The sequence below is a fragment of the Chelonoidis abingdonii genome, chromosome 15, assembly GCF_003597395.2.
Source record: "Chelonoidis abingdonii isolate Lonesome George chromosome 15, CheloAbing_2.0, whole genome shotgun sequence".
In the NCBI taxonomy this organism is placed as follows: domain Eukaryota; kingdom Metazoa; phylum Chordata; order Testudines; family Testudinidae; genus Chelonoidis; species Chelonoidis abingdonii.
The window spans coordinates 8,023,580-8,043,941 of record NC_133783.1 but is presented as its reverse complement, the minus strand read 5'-3'; the positions used below and the strand labels follow the sequence as shown (position 1 = coordinate 8,043,941).

The following is a 20,362-nucleotide window of genomic DNA, read 5'->3' as shown; positions in this document are numbered from 1 at the left end:
CCAAACTCCATTCACTCCCATGCCCTCTTCCTTCATGTCCCCATACTTCCAGCTCCTATAGTTCCGCCCCTCAATTGACATGACCTTTCTCCTGGTCCCAAAGTATCATGAAGAGGGGAGGAGGAGCAGCTTAAATGGTTGCTCCTTAGTGACAAATTCTCAGGCTGATATAAATTGTAACCGCTGGATCATGGACAGTAGAGGTATGACAATTTACACCAGCTGTGGATCTGCCCCATAACTTTCATCTGTTAGATTGGTAGGATCTGCACTTGCCCAACATTAACTGTAAGTTAACTTTTTGCTGTACAGATTATTGCTTAAGGCTGGAAAGTCAACATGGGCTTATTGGTACCTATGATGTCAAACATTTTTTCCCCTTTCATAACAAAATTTCAATACAGCAGTTTGGAAAAGTTCTAAAATGCAGAAATATTAAATTTATTCATACACCATAGCAGGAATACCAATTGTAAGACATCTTGCATTACATTCTCCCCTCTTTAAAACACAATACAGTACACTGTTCTCCACAATAAGTTACAGAAAAGCCAATTTTATGTACATGTAAAAAAAATCAGTGAACAGCACTATTTTACACAGCATATTTTGCATCCAGAAGTCACATATTTTAATTTCTATTTGCCCTTAAGTGTTTGAAACTAAAACTGATTTCAAAAAACAGATCCAAAATTAGTTGATTTAGTGAGTGGTTTTCAACTAATTTCTAAATTTGTGGAGACCGCAGATGCAACTCCTCCACACTCTCCGCTAAATAAGTGAATCTCAACATTCATCTGAAAACAAAGGATATTAAAAATGGTGAATCTAATCATACCATACAAAGCAACTGAAGACAAGTAACTCGCTTTTATTTAAATTGCTTGTCTTTGTACATCCTGAAATATGTAAGAGGAATTTTTTTTGGCCCATAGCTAGGATAAGCAAATGGAACATGTCCAGCTTACTTTTGCATTGATATCAAACAATACTAACTATTCTAGAATTCCTCTTTCAGAGATTTTCATACGTCCCTTTTTCCTATAAATTCTTCTCTAATGTGAATTATATGGATAGCTGTTAATACAGTGAATTTAATTAAATTGCCATGAAATCAGCAACCTAATTAACCTAGTAATTAGGTTCATGTGTACATTTTCCCAATGACTTTCATGGTCGTGTTTAGTTTTTATCCTGGAATGTGTAAGTATGGTATCTGTCTAAAGTTACAGTGCAATGAGCAAGACAGAGTGTAACAATACTTGGCAGACAAGACAAAATATTGTACACTTAATGCAATCCTTACCTTACAATAATGCAAATATGAAAAAAAATATCAATAAAAGTGAAAAAGTGTTAGGTCATACATTCTGCTGCTATATTTGTCCACAAAGTTAATACTGCAGAACCTTTCATTGAAATTACTTTCAAAAATTCTTATCTCAGGTGCCTGAACAGGTGAGATATGTAGGTAACAGAATACCAGACAAAGCAGTTAAAAAAAACTTTTCTTCACTGAAGGAGGCACTGAATTTGTAAGCTGAATTAAGGCTTTAGAATGATGCTGGTTCTTTGTGAGTTTAAAGTCTTCGGTCTTGCAATAAGAATCCTTTTAATCTATTGTTTCACTGTTAGTCCTATAGGCCTGTTTACGGAGATGGGTCTCAATCTCCTCCCTGAAGACCAGCATTCCAAGGTGCGAGTGAGATGCTTCATTCATGGCTTTAGACTGGATACACATGCGATATTGCTCTGGAGTCAGTTCATCGGCACAATGCTTCTCATGCCAGAGATGAAACAGGCCTGGGACTGGGGTCCGGATCACAATAAGGTCTCCATGCAAGTACTTTCTGTACAGATGAACATCTTCTCCACCCCAGCCTTTCACTTCCAAGTCAAACCCCCCTATAGTAGCACAAATAGACACATCAGAAAGACTTATTTTTGCAGAATGAAAAATGAACTTTAACATAAAAAACCATTCTACCACACGCTGTAGATATTTACCACCGAAAATATCACTTAATGACACTTTTACAGCGAATACCAACAGCACGTGCCATATTAGTGGAGTAACTCAAAACACGCGATGCTGTTTGGCAGTGGAAACTGGCTTTCACTATGGGACACTGATTCCTGGCATCACACACGTTACAGCAAGACTTCGAAATGGAATAATGTGGTCCATTCACATTGTGCATAACATCGGTGATAGTTAAAGCTACAATTTTGTCACAGATGTCGTGGAAGTCATGGAATCTGTGACTTCCAAAGACCTCTGACTTCAGCCCCAGCAGCTGGGAGCTGTGTGGTACCCCCACTGCCTGAGCTAGCAGAGCCCCCAAGCTCTGAAGTGCTGTGGGCAATGGGGAACCCTGCAGCGGGACAGGGGACCCCCCAGTCCCTTACCATTTCATCATGGATATTTTTATTGAAAATCAGGGACAGGTCTGCAGTGAACTTCTTTATTGCCCGTGACCTGTTCCTGACTTTTACTAAAAATATCCATGACAAAATCTTAGCCTTAGTGATAGTATCTGTGACAACTACTGCAGTTCTCATGAATATGAATAATGGGTAAGCGTTTTCTAATTTTTGAAACTGCAAATAAGGTGATCAAGCATCGTGTGCTCATCCAACTCTATGGACCACAAGTGCCCCAGGCACCACAATTTGAGACACTCTTGATTAAAAGACGTCCATCCAGCCATGTTTCTAATCAAAAGCATAGTAGAAGTTATGCTGATCTGCAGATGAAAAAAGCTAGGATTATGTACTGTGTATCATCTAATATACCACAAACAAAGCAATAGGATTATTATTAGAAATCAGTTTGGTTTAAAAATACATATGTTAAAAAGTTGTATATATAAAAAAGCATCTGACAACAAGTGCAAGATTTTCTAGGTAATTTACCACAATCAATCAAATCTGGCTGACACCAAGAGGAAGGCTACTTTGAAACTGAAGTAATCAAGCCTGGCTAAGTTCTAATGTTGAACCACAAGAGGGTGCAAGAGTATTTTTCAAACTAAATAATCCCAATACTCATGTCAACATTTAATACTTAAAAGTGCGCTTATTAAAAGGAAAGGATAGCTTTTTAAAAAAACATAGATTAACATGTACTACAAATTTCAAAAGCTTCGTGAATTCACCGTCAAGCTAATACATTTGATATTTTACTTTATGTTCTTTAACACTATTAATGTAATGCTATTGATTCTTAAATTGTTAAACCAAGACTTTAACAACAGTCTAAAACAATAAGTCAAACCTAACAAGCAGAAAGTTTGACTGGGGAGCTCAGGAAATGCAATAAGATAAATTAACATTTTACCTTCTTGAAATCATAGAAGAAAATAGTAATAGGTGAGCTTTTGAACTCCCCTCACCAAAATTCACAAAACATACTTATGTAAATCCATCTTACCAACAGTCAGGAAATCTGTCCGATATTGACATGTCATTCCAAAGCCAAAATCCCGCCAGAAGCCAGAATCCTTTTTGTGTACCTACAATTTTAAAATGAACATTTTAGCTTTTCACTCTTACACAAGACAGTTTGAAGCAAATGTGGCTGTGTTTGATTTGAGGATAATCTGTATTTATCTGGTTATTTTCTTGACATAACATTGGATATTTGTGTTTCACAGTGTATATACCTGCTGTTTGTTCTAGTTAAGGGTCATCAACATCTAACATAAGGGCCTCATAAGGAATGACAGACCAATTAATTTACAATACCCAGAAACCAGTCAGTCATTCTCTTTCCTGCCTTTATCTTCACACATATTCCTTTTGCAATCTCCAGCATCCTTACTGCTCTCCTTCTGCTTCCCACCTGTCTGTTGATGCCAAAAGAGTCTAACTTTCATATTCACCTATTCTACAACTAACTCCTTCTGCTCCCCATCTCCCTAATTCCAACACTTCTCCTGCCACATTGGCTTCCTTCTTCCTTGGTCTCATGCTATCTATCCAAACATGCTCCAGTCTGGCAACTAGCCAGACTTCTTGCAGTTTTAAAGTTCACTCTTCTGTCAACTACGACCTCTTCCCTCTTTAAAAAGCAGATACACACTGCCTCATTACTCCCATCTAAAGGGCTCTGTCTACCAATCCTTCTGGGCTCTTTTTACAGTCTTGTTGCTGCTGCTTCCTTCATCTCTCAGAAACCCATCCCCTTTACGCAGAGTCCCTATTATTAAACCCTTGTCTGCAGTCTGGCCATCTCTTATTTTGATGTATGTTGCTCTCTGATGTCCAGGCTCACTGCCTCTCAATGCTCCTGCCCTTCCCCAGTCTGCCGAGAGTAGGGGTGGGCAAACTAAAGCCGGCAGGCCAGATCTGGCCCATCAGGACTTTGGATCCAGCTCATGGCATTGCCACCACCGTGGTGAAACAGGCCCCATGCAGCTCCCAGAAGCAGCCGGCACCATGTCCCTGCAGCCCCTGGGGAAGAGGGGGCAGAGGGCTCCATGCACTGCCCTCGCATCCAGGCACCACCCCCGGCAGCTCCCATTGGCTGGGAACGGGGAACCATGGCCAATGGGAGTTTCGGGGGAGGTACTCACAGGTGAGGGCAGCGCCCAGAGCCCTCTGCCACACACACACCCCCATCCCAGGGGCCGCAGGGAGGTGGTGTTGGCCACTTTCAGGAGCGGGGCAGGGCCAGGGCAGGCAGAGAGCCTGTGTTAGTCTTGCTGCGTGCCTCTGTCACCCTGGAGCCACTGCCCCAGCCCTAAATTCATGGCCCCGCATGCAATTTCCCCATCCAGCTGTTTCCCCAGCCCTACTCTCGGCAGACTCAGGCCATTTGTTGTTTTATTTAGATTGCAAGCTCTTCAGTATTTCCTGTCTGTAAAGCACTATATAAATTAATGACACTACATAAGTGTTTCTAATGGTATTCAGGCTGCTGTTGGATGGCAGAGGTAAGACACCCCTGCACAGAAGGCAGCAAAAAGCCCAGCGCTTATGTTAGTACGTTAGGTGAGGGAGACAGACAGCATAGCTACATCTCCCCCCTCTCCTCTGCCAAACTGCAAGGGTAAAGAGGGCCATACACCTGATCACCACTCAGTAGCTAGCACTCCTGGGCAAGTGTTCAATGGAGCCCATGCTGCACGTTCCAAAGAGGAGGGGTAGGAACTACTCCTCAGTGTTCTCCTTTCACCTGCACAACAATAGCAAGAAACATTCTGCATGTTTCATTACTCAAGGAGATTACCTCCAACAACTGCCACTTGCTGGAGTACAGTTCTCCCATCACACTGTGACAATGGCTTTAAAAACCACAATACAGCCTTTGAATTACAACTGCTAACCGTGTTTGGTTAGTTTCTTAGCCCACTAAATTCTGGGTAGAGGCTAGATGTATCCAGAAATACTGGCATTTTGGCACTTTCCATTACAATGTTCATCTCCCAAGTTCTTATTCTTTTATGTCTAATCAATATAAGAAAAGTTCTGTTTCATCTCATTGTCAATGTTTCTGGCAAGTATCTAGGATATTTTAGATATGCTGCTACATTGAACTGCCTCATTAAGATGCAGCACAATGCTCTAAACTTCTTAAAAAAAAAATCAGATCACTTACCAATTGCTGCTCCACAGGGGGTGGTACATCTTGGTTGGCATAGACAATAGCAGGATTATAAAGGCTGAATACCACGGGATAGAAAACCTTCTTGCCTATAAAGTCAGAAGAGCTTTTTTACTCATAATGGGCCATCTCTGTGAGTGAAAAGGGCAGCTGTGAAGTATTGCTTTCATGGGGAATATTCATTATTAATCTATTTAACAAAAAAGCATAGGCACATGGCCTGCCACCCATCATTTCCATTTAGAGAGCATATTAACATCTAGCAGGAGTGACAAATAGAAAAGAAATGGTATACAGCCTCCAACGTGATGCTGTGCTAAGGTGGACATGGATCATAGGGCTTCCAGAGGACCCCTAAAGTAACAGTAAGAGTCTGAATGCTAAGAGGGACACTAAGACCATCAAAATCAAACAGCAACCCACCAGAAAGTTTAGGTAAATAGAGTTTTAAAATCACCTCTTTCCTCTGTCAGTTTGGGTGGTTTTACTTTCTGCTATGGCCCTTGCAGTAACAGTTATGTTTATTTTCCATGTGCTGAGATACCAATTTGCAGCTGCTGAGTACTTCTCCTGCTTTAGATACACAGGCAGGTGAGCTAAAGAAGGTCTCTCCAATATTCCACACTATGCCTGCCACAGAGTTTTGGTTGATACTTAGGAGAGCCCTTGCATACACTGGGAATCTGCATGCACTGTCTGCTTCTCCAAAGCCAGTGACCTAGGTTGGGACAAGGCCTCAAGTATTCCTTCCCCTGTGCTGCTGCTGGGGCACCTTCTCAGAGAGGCAGCCTCAGCTTTGCTTTCCATGTAGATTCAATTTAAGAGGGCCTTAAGACCAGGATCCAAGGCCAAATTGAAGGCACTTGTGATCCTCACTGTTCCTTTGTCTCACCAAGGCTCTTTCTTCAGTAGTATCCTTCCCTTCTCCCGGGAATAGCACAAAGAGGCAACATCACTATATCCAGACTCAAGCACCCTCTGCAGCCACCTTCCCTTTGCACATATCTCCAATTCCCACTCCAAACAAATTTGACATACTACTTCCATTAAGAATAGAGGGCCTTGGCTACACTTAAGAGTTACTGCGCAATAAAGCCGCCCACAGCACTGTAACTCACTCCCGTCCACACTGGCAAGGCACATACAGCGCTGTATCTCTGTGGCTACAGCGCTGCAGGTACTCCACCTCCCCGAGAGGAGCAACAGATGCTGCGGAGGGGCTGAGACACTGGTGCTCCAGTGTAAATGGGAAGTAACCTTATTACGCAGTGATTGATCTCCGGAAACTCCCCATAATCCTTTTAAGTGAAGGTTCCTCTCCTTGTTTTGTTGTGATGCCTCTCTGTTTTGTTGTGAACTCTGAGCTTGGAGAGCTGCTTATCAAAAAAACAAAACATAGCTACTGCTTGCTGTGAATGAGGAGAGGCAGGCAGGGGGGCTCCCTTTGGAACGCCCACAGCTAATGTTTGCTTGAAGAGAGATGCAGGGAGAAGGGGAGGGTCCGTTTTGAAGAGCGGCTGCTTATCTGGTCTGTGAGGAAAAAACAAACAGCTGCTGTTTGCTTTCAGTGAGTGAGAGACGGGTGGAGGGGGGTCGGAACTTGCAAGGCAGGGTGCGGATACAGTGTTGGCACTCCAAAAATCCACTCTCCCACACCCCTACACTCCGTCACACTCCATCCCACCCACCCCCCTTTTGAAAAGCATGTTGCAGCCACTTGAACACTGGGATAGCTGCCCATAATGCACCACTCCCAATGCCACTGCAAATGCGGCCACGACAGTGTGCTGGCAGCTGTCAGTGTGGACAGACTGCAGCCCTTTCCCTACTCAGCTGTACGAAGACAGGTATATCTCCCAGCGCAGTACAGCTGCAAGTGTAGCCATACCCGAGATCAGCTCCAAGGCAGACTTCATTCTGTGATATTGCAACAGTGCTAGTTCACAAAGAATTCCTTGTCTGTAACATCGCTCAAGTTATTTAAATACCTATATGGCCTTCCATCACCCTGGTATGCAAATTCTGAGACAAAGAAGAATAAGAGGCAGTAAGCTCAACTCAAATTGGTTTGCAATTGTCTGTCGCCCACCATAAGGAAAACTCTCTCTCTCTTGCAAATTAGCATTCAGAGGAGGGAGAAAAATAAAATTCTGGATGCAAGAAATTTGTAATGAATAAAATTTTTACAATTCTCATTGTGCCACTGTGCTAGCTAGCTTGCATATTAGCTCACAGAAGCCTTCAATTTCTCTACAGGAGTTTGTAAAACAGATAGATAAGCTTCATATGCTCATGAAAGCACAGTCTGGAGGAGAAGAATGGGAGAAAGGAACTCAAATTCTAATTCTAATTCCAACTCTGTCAGCAACATGTTTCGTGGCCTTCAGAGGCATGTCACTTTACTGCCATGTCTTGGCAGTAAAATGGTAATACTTATCCTGCGGGAATGCTGTGGGGACTAAACATTGTAGACCAATGTTTTACAATGGTTTGTAAGATGTGGCGCTCTATATAAAGGCTCAGGATTATAGCAGGTACTGGTTGAGCACATACTATAGTTAAAGCTAAATTCCATTTTCTTTTAGAACTGCTCTTGACTTTGTCAGACTAACTCTTTTGAGGGTAAGTATTTCCCAAGGTTGGTCTCTGCTCCGAGGTGACACTTTTTCAAATCAATGTAGAAATGATCCAATTGTTAAAAGGTACTGAAATATTTTTTTAACTTGGCTTTTTGTAGATTCTCAGCTTTTAAAAGTGTGCATTTACTGTATGAGAATTTTAGTTTGCGTTTTAAATTTAACTGTCTGACATTTATAATGATATGAAGAGAAGTCACATTTTAAAGCATAAGCATTAAGGTAAGTTTCCACTCTCTGCGCTTCCTATGTAAGTGCTAGATTTCTGAGTCTTAATATTCCATCAACACTAGTTACTTTGTGCACAGAATTATTTTTCCTTCCAAGAGCCACACTACTGAAATTACTCCACCATTCAAAGTAGTTTTATCAAATTATTGTAAAGCCCAATTCAGAAGGTAACATGTCCCTGCTTCAGTGACTTAACAGGAGCTTACCTGGTTCAGCATTCAAGCGGCAACTGTTAAGGAACTCAGCTGTGAAGTAAATATCAACATCGCAGAAGAACATTAACACTTCGCCTTTTTCCCAAGCTCTGGCACCCATGTCTAGTCCTCGCCCACGATTAAATTCCTCATTCAAAGAGACCAGTGTGTAATTGTGAAAATTAGTTTCTCTATAAAGGAAAAAAGTGAAAATTTAAATAAAGGAGTATGGGAAAAAGATGGCATTTACAGTGCTGTAAATTGCCAATTTAGTATAAATTAGCTCTGGATACTTATTTAAAATATCTAATAATACCAATCTTACTGTTTTTCTCATGCATTTGGTGGGGGGGGACAGATGCAGCATTACGCATTCTCTACATTTAATAATCTAATATACAAGTTGGAGAGAGAGAGAGAGAGATATCTGATCTCTGCCACCACAATCTATGCAGTAACATTTCAAATACAGTAGTTATCCAGACAGATTAAAAGGGTGCTTTGAGCCTCTGATGCCACTAACTCCAGGAGCAGCCCCAGACTGAAAGGCACTTCTAAAATTATCTCAGGATTCTGGAAGTGGGACTCTCAGTCTCAAGAGCAGAGCACATTGGGAACTCAAACTATGCACTATCTGATGGCTGGAAGTGAGGCAATAAGCTGCAAGCTGTCCATGTTAATGCCTCCGCTGCCCAGTCAACTTACTATCTCCCCACCAGCCTCACACACACACACTGAAGAGAAAGGAATGTTGGAAAGAGCTATATAGAAGCATACGAGAAGCAAATCTGGGGCAAATGAGCAAATGCCCCAAAATACCATCTGGAAACGCTCAGAAAGCACATTTTGGAAACATGAGAACAATACTTCCTAACCTAGCTGGGGATCCACTGAGTCAACAAAACCTAGTCTGAAAAAGATCACTCATTTGTGAAGAAATTTGAGGGGCCTCAATGAGGAAAAGTCAGTTTCCCAATAGAAAAAACAGTGTTCTTCACACTGACAGCCACCTGACAGGTCTGCTCTGAGGTTTTGCAGATGAAGCAGTGGAGGAAAACAAACACTTCTCAACCTCTGTGCATCAAGCCACTCTCTCATGGTGCTGTTTCAAGCCATCTGCACTATAACCTTTGGCCAATAGGTTTCATCATTTGTTTACAAAGTGATCCACGGAAAGTTATGTACAAGTAGGGGACAATTTGGAATCATATTGAAGGCTGAGAACAATAGATGAACTACTCAGGCTAACAGATTGAATGGCCCTCTGGCAGCAGGGTAATGTGTTAGTTTTGTCACAGGTGACCAGCCATTTCTATTCACTACCATTAAATATCATCGGTTACCATTATTTGGGACATATAATAGCATATTTTATCCATAATTTCACCTTTTACATGTTTAATTTTCCAGTCAGCACCAGTTCATGTGACCCAGTATTTACTACAAAACTCACCACTGCATTTTATACTATCCACTGCCAACCATTAGTGAACCACTCCTAATCTCTCAGCTATGCATTCTTTCAGACCCAGAATATTCAAATAATCACCCCACAAAAATAGAGACTTTAACAACCACAAACAATGCTAAGAAGAATCAAAATGATGAACATATTGTAAGAAGGCAAAATGAATTTTTGTTTGGCTGTGACTGACTCACCAAGTTCTTCCTCACTATTTGTGAGGTTTTGTTTTTTTTTAAACTAACCAATAAACATCACTTATATTTCAGAGCCTTCTACTTGGATTAGCTCACTTACCGAGCTACTGACTCCAGGATGCTCCTCACTTCAGATAGCCCATCTTGGCCAAAGTATACCACTGTGAGGTGAATCCGCTTGTCCTGATGAATACACACATCCCTATGATAAAGATGAGTTAATATCCATTATAATATTCTAGCAAGGGCTCTCTCTCAAGTGTTTTGAAGTTAGGGGCTAAGCAAATTACTTGCCTACAAGCTTTTTGATTTTGACAATGACGACCCCACATACAGCAACATCACGTCACGTGGAGCTAATGCATATGGCAGGAATCAGCAACCTTTCAGAAGTGGTGTGCCGAGTCTTCACTTACTCACTTTAACTTAAGGTAATACATTTTAATGTTTTTTAGAAGGTCTCTAAGTCTATATCATGTAACTAAACTATTGTTGTATGTAAAGTAAACAAGGTTTTCAAAATGTTTGAGAAGCTTCATTTAAAATTAAATTAAAATGCTGATCTTACGCCACCGGCCCACTCGGCCCACTGCTGGACTGGGGTTCCGTTCACCTAGTTTGGCAGTGGGCTGAGCAGGGCCTGCGGGATCCCTGCTGGCAAGGGGTCGGCAGCCAGGACCCCAGACCAGCAGTGGGCTGAGCAGCTCAGCCACTGCCAATCCAGAGTGCTGGCTGCTGGCTCCAGCCAGTCAGGGTGTTGGCTGCCAGCTCCACTCAGCCCGCTGCCAGTCTGGGGTCCTGGCCCTGCCTACATACAATGGGTACCAACCTTCTCCCTGGTTCTGGCCCATTCTCTTCCTCTTTCTCTGCACTGAGCTGAGAATGGGAGTGCACTGAGCACAGGGTTGATGGTGAAGGAGCAGGCTGGGGGTTGGGGTGCAGGGTCTGGCTAGGAGCTAGAATGAGGGAGGGGGCAGGAGGTTTGGGTATGGAGGGCTTACCTGGGACAGCTCCCATTTGGTGCGAGGGGTGCAGGTGGGAATATGGGGGAGAGGTGTGGGCGTACCTGTTTGGTGCTCAGGGTGGGGCTAGGGATGTGTGCGGGGTGCAAGAGACAGGGCATGGGCTGGAAGTGTGTGAGAGGGTGCAGAAGTCAGAGTATGGGATGGCTGGGTATGTGTGCGGGGTGCAGAAGTCAGGTAAGAGGAGAGAGAGAGAGTGTGTGTGTGTGTGCGCGCGCGCAGCGGTCAGGGCAGAGGGCTGGGGTGCTCGGCTCATGGGGGTGCTCCCAACTCCCTGCCATGAGCAGCTCACAGCAGGGGGCTGGAGGGGATATGCCCTGATCCCACCCTTTTTCCCAAGGCCCTGTCCCCACCTCTTCTGTCTCCTCCGCGGAACAGCGAGCACACTGCAGCTCCGCTTCTCCCCCTGGCAATCAGCTGATTGGCACAGGGAAGGAGAGGAAGAGGGGCAGGAAAGCAGCACGCTGGGGGAAGAAGCAGGAGAGGTGGGAGTTTGGCTGCCAGCAGGACCAAGCTTCTGCCTCCAGCCTGCCACCGTTCTGGGGTTTCGGCCGCCAGTTCCTTCACCCAGGCCGGAAGCGGGCGCTGAATGGGACCGGCAGTGGGAACCTGGCTGGCAAGGCGCCAGTAGCGGGAACCCCAGAGTGGTGGCAGGCTGAGCGGCTCAGCCCGCCACTGCGTGCCATCAAAAAATCTGCTCATGTGCCACCATTGGCACGTGTTCTGTAGGTTGCTGACCCCTGGTATATGGTATATTTTATAAAATCACCTCTTGTCAACTAAAAGCCATTCATTGAAATTATTCACTATTGTAATTCAATACAGATACTGTAATAGTTTACATTAATCTTGCTGTAAAAAAGTTTTAAAAGACTTCACAGCTCATCTAGCAGCTTTTAAAGAGAGAAACACATTAGTTCTCCTGTGCCCTATCTTTCTGATTCAAATAGGTCATCCACTCCTGCATCTTATTTCTGATAAGGTAGCTCTAAAGCTAATACATCCACCAAAATTATCATGTAATTAAGCATCAGATCTCCAGTGGCTCTGTCATTCTTAATCTAGGTTGAAGTCCTAACTAGAGTATTTGGTTTGTGTTTTATTGTAAAGATAAGGAAGAAGATTGTTTGAAGAAACATTTCTCCATGCAGAGCTAGTATTTCATAACATTTCTACACAAGTTATAGAACTGAAGTAGAGCTAAGTTCCATCAAAATAGGTTTTCACTTCGACAAACTAAGGAAAAGCTTCACACTTCAATTTAGACTCTCATGCACTTACCTAAAGTTTTGCATGAATTGTGCAAATGCCTCAGTTCTTCCAGCAAGAGGGACAATGATGTTAATAACTGATCTGGAAATGTCAACTGTTTCACTCTTCACTTTCATGAGGGGTCCAAATGGTCGGAATAGTGTGACATGTCTGTATTCCATAACATCGGTCTTTTTATAAAACAATTCATACTGTGTTCCTTTATCTCTCTCTGTGCGATAATAACCTGAAGTTATAGAAGGAATTTATCAAGTCAAAAACATGAGATTCACTAAGACATTTAGCTATTCATTGCAGATGCACCAATTGATTTCTATCAAACCATAAAACAGTGTAGAAAAATAAAGCTAATTGGTAAGAGTTTTTTCATTCATTCAAAAGAGAAAGTTTTGGGGTTTTTGTCAAAAAGCAAAAAAATCCAAGAAAACCTAAAAAACATCAAAAACAAATATTTCCCAAAGAAACTTCTGTTTTGACAAAAAATCATTTTCATTGGGGGTGGGGGAGAGATTTGGGAAATAGTGAGTAAGGATACTGCAACATATGACACTCTTTGGTGAGCTAGCAGGTACACACCAAACCCAGAAGATCCATGTAAACCCTATGCACCCTCTCTCTGCCCCTGGTCAGTTGGTTCTAAGAAGTTGCTGGGTCACAGACCATGACTACTCTTTGTGAGGCCTCTATTGGGCTGACTAATTCTTGGAAGAAGCTTCTGGAATTTTACAGGTTGGTCATTTCTGTTGCTACAGCAACAATAATAGAGCTAATCACCATGGGTTTTACAGACGCAATCCCCCTGTATTACCATCTCAAAACAGGTTCTGCAAGAATTAGAGTTGGTTCTCAAAATGAGGAGGATTGGCACCAGATATCAAAAAGTTCGTCAACTTTTACTACTTCCCGGCTGAGTCCTACACTGAGGAACAGTCAACTTTTGCTACTTTGTTTGTGGCCGTAGTTTTGACTCTATATAATCCATTTTAAAAGGAGATTAACATTTTAATTATTTTTACTGACTTCATAGAATTTGCTCTTTTGAAACAGAAATTATATCTTGACAAACCTGATATTTGAAAATTGGCTAATTAAATCAAAACTATCTGTCATGGAAAACTGTGTTGCTACTTTAATGACTGATAGGGCTTGCGCCAGGCACCAGCCCAGCAAGCAGCTGCTTGGGGCACACAATGGTGAGGGGCGGCACGTCCAGGTCTTCGGCAGCAATTCGGCAGCAGGTCCCTCACACTCTCCCGGAGCAAAGGACCAGCCGCCGAAGACTGAAGCGGCGGCGGTAGAGCTGCAGATCACGACCATGGCTTTTTTTTTTTTTTTTTTGCGCTGCTTGGGGCAGCAAAAACCCTGGAGCTGGCCCTGATGACTGAGGTTCGATGTACAGAAGATTCTACATAAGAGAAGAAGCAGTTTTATTTTAGGAGGAGCAATGGCACATTTTTCATCTTCAGAGTATAAATCCTTCACTGCATATAAACATTGGAACTCTTTGCACAAAATAAGAACTATTAGAAATTGTTTGCTGATTAATCTGATGAGCAAATAATGTAATCTGATTAAGCAGTGACTAGCATAATATGAAAGACACATAGTAAACCCATTCCTAAAATCAGTTCCAGTGGTCGTGCCTCTCAGAGGAACTTATTCCCTCTTCACACCCATTACACAAGTTTAGAGAGGGATAGCTGCATGAAAGAGCACTGGCATCAACCTGGACTAGGCCCTCTAACAAATACTGGATGGTCTTCAATAATTGTTAAAACTGAATCTTGGGTTGCCATTAGCCAATATTTTCTCTATCCGATAAGTGGGGTGTAAACTTTTGCCCTATGCAACCTACCTACCAAGGGAAAGAATGAAAATGAGCCCAAGTAGTCACCCTTTAGTAACTTACATTTAAGGGCTGTCAAGAAACAATGCCCGAGCAAGTAGCCTCAGTAATTCTAGCACACGCTGCCTAGGGACCCCCAGAACTAGGTCTAACAGGGATGTTCAGACACCATAGTGTCTCACACACAGGATGAATAGGACTTTCTAGCATTGTAAATCGGTTCTGTTCCTGTAACCAAGAACCTCTGTCTAATTTAACTTACAGTGAAGTCTAAGATCAGATGAGACCAAAATTCGCTAATTCTTTGTTCCAACTGCTAATTAACATATAAATATTTTTAAGAAGGCTGTTTGTCAGTCTCAGTGGTCAAAAACTATTAACAGGAGGTGCAGGTGTCTCAAACTCACGACAGTTAAATCCAAAGCAGACTGCGAAAAGTTACAAAAGGATCTCAGTAAACTGGGAAACAGAGTGGCAGATGAAATTCAATGTAAATAAATGCAAAGTCAAGCACATGGGAAAACAATCCCAACTATACATACAAAATGATGGGATCGAAATTAACTGTTCCCACTCAAGAAAGATCTCGGAGTCATTGTGGATAGTTCTGTGAAAATATCAGCTCAACGTGCAATGGCAGTCAAAAAAATGTAACAATGTTAGGAACCATTAAGAAAGGGATCGATAAGACAGAAAAATATTAGAATGCCATTATATAAATACATGCTGCACTGAACTGCGTGCAGTTTTGGTGAACACATCTCAAAAGAGATGTGCTAGAATTGGAAAGGTACAGAGAAAGGCAACAAACATGATTAAAGGTATGGAACAGCTTCCATACGAGGAGAGATTTAAAAAAATCTTCATCTTAGAAAGCAGAAAACTAAGAGGATACATTGGAGGTCTATAAAAACAAGAATGGGGTGGAGAAAGTGAACAGGGAAGTATTATTTACTCCTTCACATAACACAAGAACCAGGAGTCACCCAACAAAATTAACAGGCAGCAAGTATAAAACAGACAAAAGGAAATATTTCTTCACACAGTGCACAGTCAATCCATGAAAATCACTGCCAGGTGATTGAAGGACAAAAGTATAACAGGGTTCAGAAAAAAATTAGATAAGTTCATGGAGAATAGGACCATCAGTGGCTATTAGCCAAGTTGGTCTGGGATGAAAACCCATGCTCTGGGTGTCCCTAGCCTCTGATTGCCAGAAGGTGGGAGCAGACAACAGCAGATGGATCACTTGATGATTACCTGTTCCGTTCAATTCCCTCTGATGCCCCTGGCGTTGTCCAAAGTTGGAAGACAGGCTACTAGGCTGGATGGACCATTGGTCTGACCCAGTATGGCCATTCTTATGTTCTTATATCCAGTGGGATCTGCAGGGTGATATATAGTTGATAACCTGGTGCACTACCCCACTACATGAAATTCAAGTTGAGACCACTAACAGCAAAAGGACTACCACCTGAGCTGGTGCAGTGTGAGAAAACAGAAACGGGACAAAGCTGTGACTAGCCCTGGAAGCATGACACCCTCAGTGACCTCTTTTACAAGCACCAAAGCATTTGACCCTTAACATTTAATTTTTGCAGTACTAGTGCATAGTAGCTAGCTCTCTCAGTGTTTCTGTAAGTCCTACGTTATTTTATCTGGATATAGTCACGGTTTAATATGGATTGGATCACCCTTCCCCAGCACTCAAAAAAACAAAAACAAACACAACTTATTTTTATTTTTTTTTAAAAAGAGAGGGTTCTGAAGCAGACGATACTCAACACATCCTTAGGGACCAGGGAAGGACAAAGGTAAAGCCAGTTACCCAAACATGTGGTGGTGACAAAATAGTTGATGTACAACTCAATTTTTAAAGTTGTTTCTTTCAAATGAACAAGTCACTATGTTGCTTTTGAGATACTTTCAGAAAAATGCTAGGTAAAAGGATTTACTAGTTTTGCGCCATTAACAAACCTGTACATTCTCTCTCAAATGCACTGCAGGTAGAACTTTGTTTCTGGGATGAACAACGGAAGTAAACATCCTCAGTTTCAATATTATACAAAAGTTACGCTTCAATAAATTCCACACCAGACCACTTTGATTTATATAAAACAAAGAAAGAGACAGAGGAGAATTAAGGGTGAAGCAATCTACAAAATCAAATTTGTATGGGGGCAGAAAACAGGATCCCCTCCAAAACTCCAAACAATGGTGCAGTTTCAGTTGTAAAAAGTCTGAAAATCCTACTGTATGCAGTTAATTTGTTATGTAAGTCTGCAAAAATGACATATATTAGTCTCATAAGATTAATAATACAGAGCTTCTGCAAATAATTTGTGATCACAATAGCGTAATCAAGTCCAATACTATGATTGTATATTAGACCTCACACATCAATATATCACTTGCAAAAAACACTGCATAAATTCAATCTCGACAGAGAAGGAAACGCTGTGTTTAAGCGTAACAGGACCATATTGAAAAATTATTAACTATGAACTCCTTTACATTCATGAATTAATTCCCTTGCTTTCTGACCTCCCCACCATGCCCATCATTTTGTATTTACTGCTGCTTAATCAGTTCACTGTTTAAGGAAGAAGTTGGTGAACCAGAATTAGCATGCATATTTGCTAAGCGTTCTCACATTATCGTCTGCTAATATTTCACACTTTTAATGTTAAATATTATGCTCCGTGCTACCTAAAAACTGGAATTCCCAGATTTTAAAATGATACACAGGATGTGCTCCTGGCTCTAGTGGCCGTGACAGATTTTGGATTTCAAGAAGAAAAACCCAAAATGGTAAACAAAGTGATTGGATTTGAAAGCCCTTTGTTAAAAGCTGCCTTCCCTGCCCTCCCCCCACCCAAAGGCATTTTCTACCACAGGAAAGTTGCTATTCCTGATGTTGCAGGTTTTAAACACAGTCCAAGGACAACGATATCAAGACCTATACTACTGTAACATTTTTTTTTTTTAATGTTCAAAATCCTTAAAATTTGTTTAGAGCCTTGAAAGCACTCAAGGCATTAACTGCCAATCCTTCCCCAATTATAAATCCACAACTCCTCTTCAACTTAAAGTCAGACTAGATGATCATAATGGTCCCTTTCACCTTAAAGTCTATGCTTTCACCTTCTCCTACACTGAATCTTTTTGCTCCTTATTTTTAGGGAAAGCAAGACAAGGCATAGCCCATAAGGCTTGGCTTGAGTAGCTACTCTACCCCCTCCAAACTTCTACACATATTCACTTTCATTCACGAACAGCACGGAGTGATCTTCAGGCACAAATTCGTCTATCCCAAGAAGCATTGATAATTATAATTCCTCCTGACTTCTACTGGCAACCCCGATTAAAAGTATGTGAACATATGCTTAAGAGAAAACATTTGCAAGAGATGTGCTAGTTTTACAAAAGATAGCAGGTAATGCTTAGCAGTAAAAATGTGTTGGATTGTTTAAACAGTTTTACTCAGCGAACAAACAAAGACTAAGAAAAAAAGACATTGAGACATACTAAATGAAGATAAATTCTATATTCCTGTGCTCACCATGGGTTAACAGCCTTAACTATAAAGATAATGCTACATCTGTAATCTTACTGATTTCACAAGATTAAATCTGATCAAGTGTGTGGCAAAGAAGTCAGGGAACAGAAAACTAAGTACTGTAAAAGTAGCTAACATCTGCTTAACTTCTCACTACATGAAATTTTAGCAACTGAGAATGACTTGTATAATAAAACCTGCTATCCCCACCTTAAAACTAGTATTTACTGACTACGATCCAGAATAAAGAACAGCAAAGCAAACACTGGCAGAAATAAATTTCTGCCATTCTTGGCCTCTGAAGTTTTATTCACTTTAAGTATATACAGAGGACCCTGGTCATGTAAACTGAGTTTTGAAAATAAAGTTGCTAAAACTATTACCGACTTCTTTGTTAGTCACTTTTTTTAGTTTTTTAGTTCCATTAGTAAAGATTAAAATGTACTACCACAAAATGTATTACTCATTTGTGTTAATTTGACCCTTGTGGATTAATTCGCAGTAGCAATTGTGCTAAGAGGCTGCTAAAGTCAGAGCTGCTGGACTAGGGCAGTAGCTACACACAGACACTCAGGGTGCGGCCTGCATGCTGCTGTTTGGCCGTTCATGAGCAACCCAAGTTGGAAGCTACAATAGCAAAGCATCACGAGGCATCCAAAGTTGCAGGGCAGGAGTGACAGCCCCTCTCTGACCTGGATTGCACCCAGGAATGTTATTGTTGTTTTGCATACCCCTGTAACTCTCTTGTGCTGTTTAAGAAGTAAGTGTATTTGTACGTGCATTTAAGTTGTAACAGTGTGAATCCAGTGTACCTTGCTGTACCCTGCCGTGTTTCCCCAAAGGGATAAACTATAAGTCACAGTGCCCACAGAAAGGGCAAGAACTACTCTGTGGGAGCATGCAATAAGCATCTGGCTTGGGCAGTCTCAGCACTGGTCTTGAGGGCTATGATAGCTGGACTGCAGCATCTCCTGTCCCCAGGAAGTGTTTCAGACAAAGAGTCTGCAACTGGAAGCGTGCCCTAAAGACACAGAGCAAGTCTGGACTCTGCAGAGATCCTGCAGGCTTTGATGCACGTGGCATCCAAAAACTGGGTCGGATATTGAGATAGGTATAGACCTACACACCATCACAGCACGTTTCTTCTTAGTTAAAAGCAGTAGATAAAAATAAAACATTAAAATGGCAGTGTTATCCTGTGGAGGAGAGTGAACAAGCACTTAACTTTTCACTCGAGTGGCTATGTCAGAAGCCTTTTGCTTGTGTGAAAGATTTGTTGTTTGTGGTCCAACCCCCGCAAAGTAAAACTGCCATTTCTTTTATGCGCTCCAATTCTGCTCTTAAGACAAAGTCAACAATGCTCTGCTGCAGCTCCCCTGCATCATCCACCCTCTAGCAAGTGTGGCCAGATGGTAGGCAGCTCTTATCCATGTGAGACATATACACCTGACTCTTCTTGTGAACACTATCCACAATAGTTCACTCTGCCAAGCCCAGAAGCCATCAGTTGTTTCAGGTGAGGGGGTGATAAAATAAAGTCAGTTTAAAATAAAGAAACCACTATACAGCTTTCAGATGGAAGTGTTTATTTTCTTCAATCAGGTTATATTCTCTTATACATTACTTTGACAGGTCACTATTAATTTTATGTCTTTGAGAGATACAAAATAAAGACATATTAAACAGTCCTATCGGCCACCTCCAGACTGCAGCAGGGTTTTCTGGTAGATACCTCATCACCAGCAAAGCAGGGTGATTATTTATCTACAAAAACATTATTTGTGGCACTCACCATGTTATTTTACAGTTTCAATTTATAGATCTGCAATTTCCTTTTACTATTTTCTTGATCCGGCCCCATCAATAGCAAAAATGCCATATGCTGGTGCTGAGCTCAAGTGCACATTCACGGATGTGATATGATACCAGATTTGATATCAGACACACACCTCTGAAAACCATTTGCCTTGCTTTAGAAAATATACTTCAAGCTAACTGCTCTACTACACAGGCTGCTTGAATCAGACATGGAAGGCATGGCAAGAGAAGAACATGAAATGCTAGAACACACCAGCAAAAGGATACCACAGAATTGAAGGATTAGTAAAATGCAGAAAATAGGATTGGAAAAGGATAGTAGTACCAAGGCAATTTATCATATTTGGCAAGTATCATGGCTTCTGTGTGAAGCTTTTATGGCCATATGGTCGGCCCCACTGGGAATCCACACTACATACAAACTTCATTAACTATATACACTATATTATTATAAAGTATACTCTTTGAAAATGCTAGATTCTCTCTCTCTCACACACACACACTCTCTCTCTCTCTC

The 20,362-nt window shown here is 41.7% G+C and overlaps 1 protein-coding gene across 4 annotated transcripts in view; it reads right to left on the bottom strand.

Annotated features, from left to right (window-relative positions):
• Positions 1-417: 417 nt before the first annotated feature.
• The window catches only part of CSGALNACT2 (chondroitin sulfate N-acetylgalactosaminyltransferase 2), a 66,349-nt gene continuing 46,404 nt past the window's right edge, over positions 418-20,362 (bottom strand). For all 4 annotated transcript variants that reach the window (XM_032786362.2, XM_075072696.1, XM_075072697.1 and 1 more), the window contains 6 exons: positions 12,632-12,848; positions 10,429-10,530; positions 8,682-8,860; positions 5,603-5,697; positions 3,434-3,515; positions 418-1,905 (listed from right to left, as the gene is read on the bottom strand). In XM_032786362.2, coding sequence (XP_032642253.1) covers positions 1,613-1,905; positions 3,434-3,515; positions 5,603-5,697; positions 8,682-8,860; positions 10,429-10,530; positions 12,632-12,848 — 968 coding nt within the window. In that variant the 3' untranslated portion in view covers positions 418-1,612. The remainder of the gene's footprint in view (positions 1,906-3,433; positions 3,516-5,602; positions 5,698-8,681; positions 8,861-10,428; positions 10,531-12,631; positions 12,849-20,362) is intronic.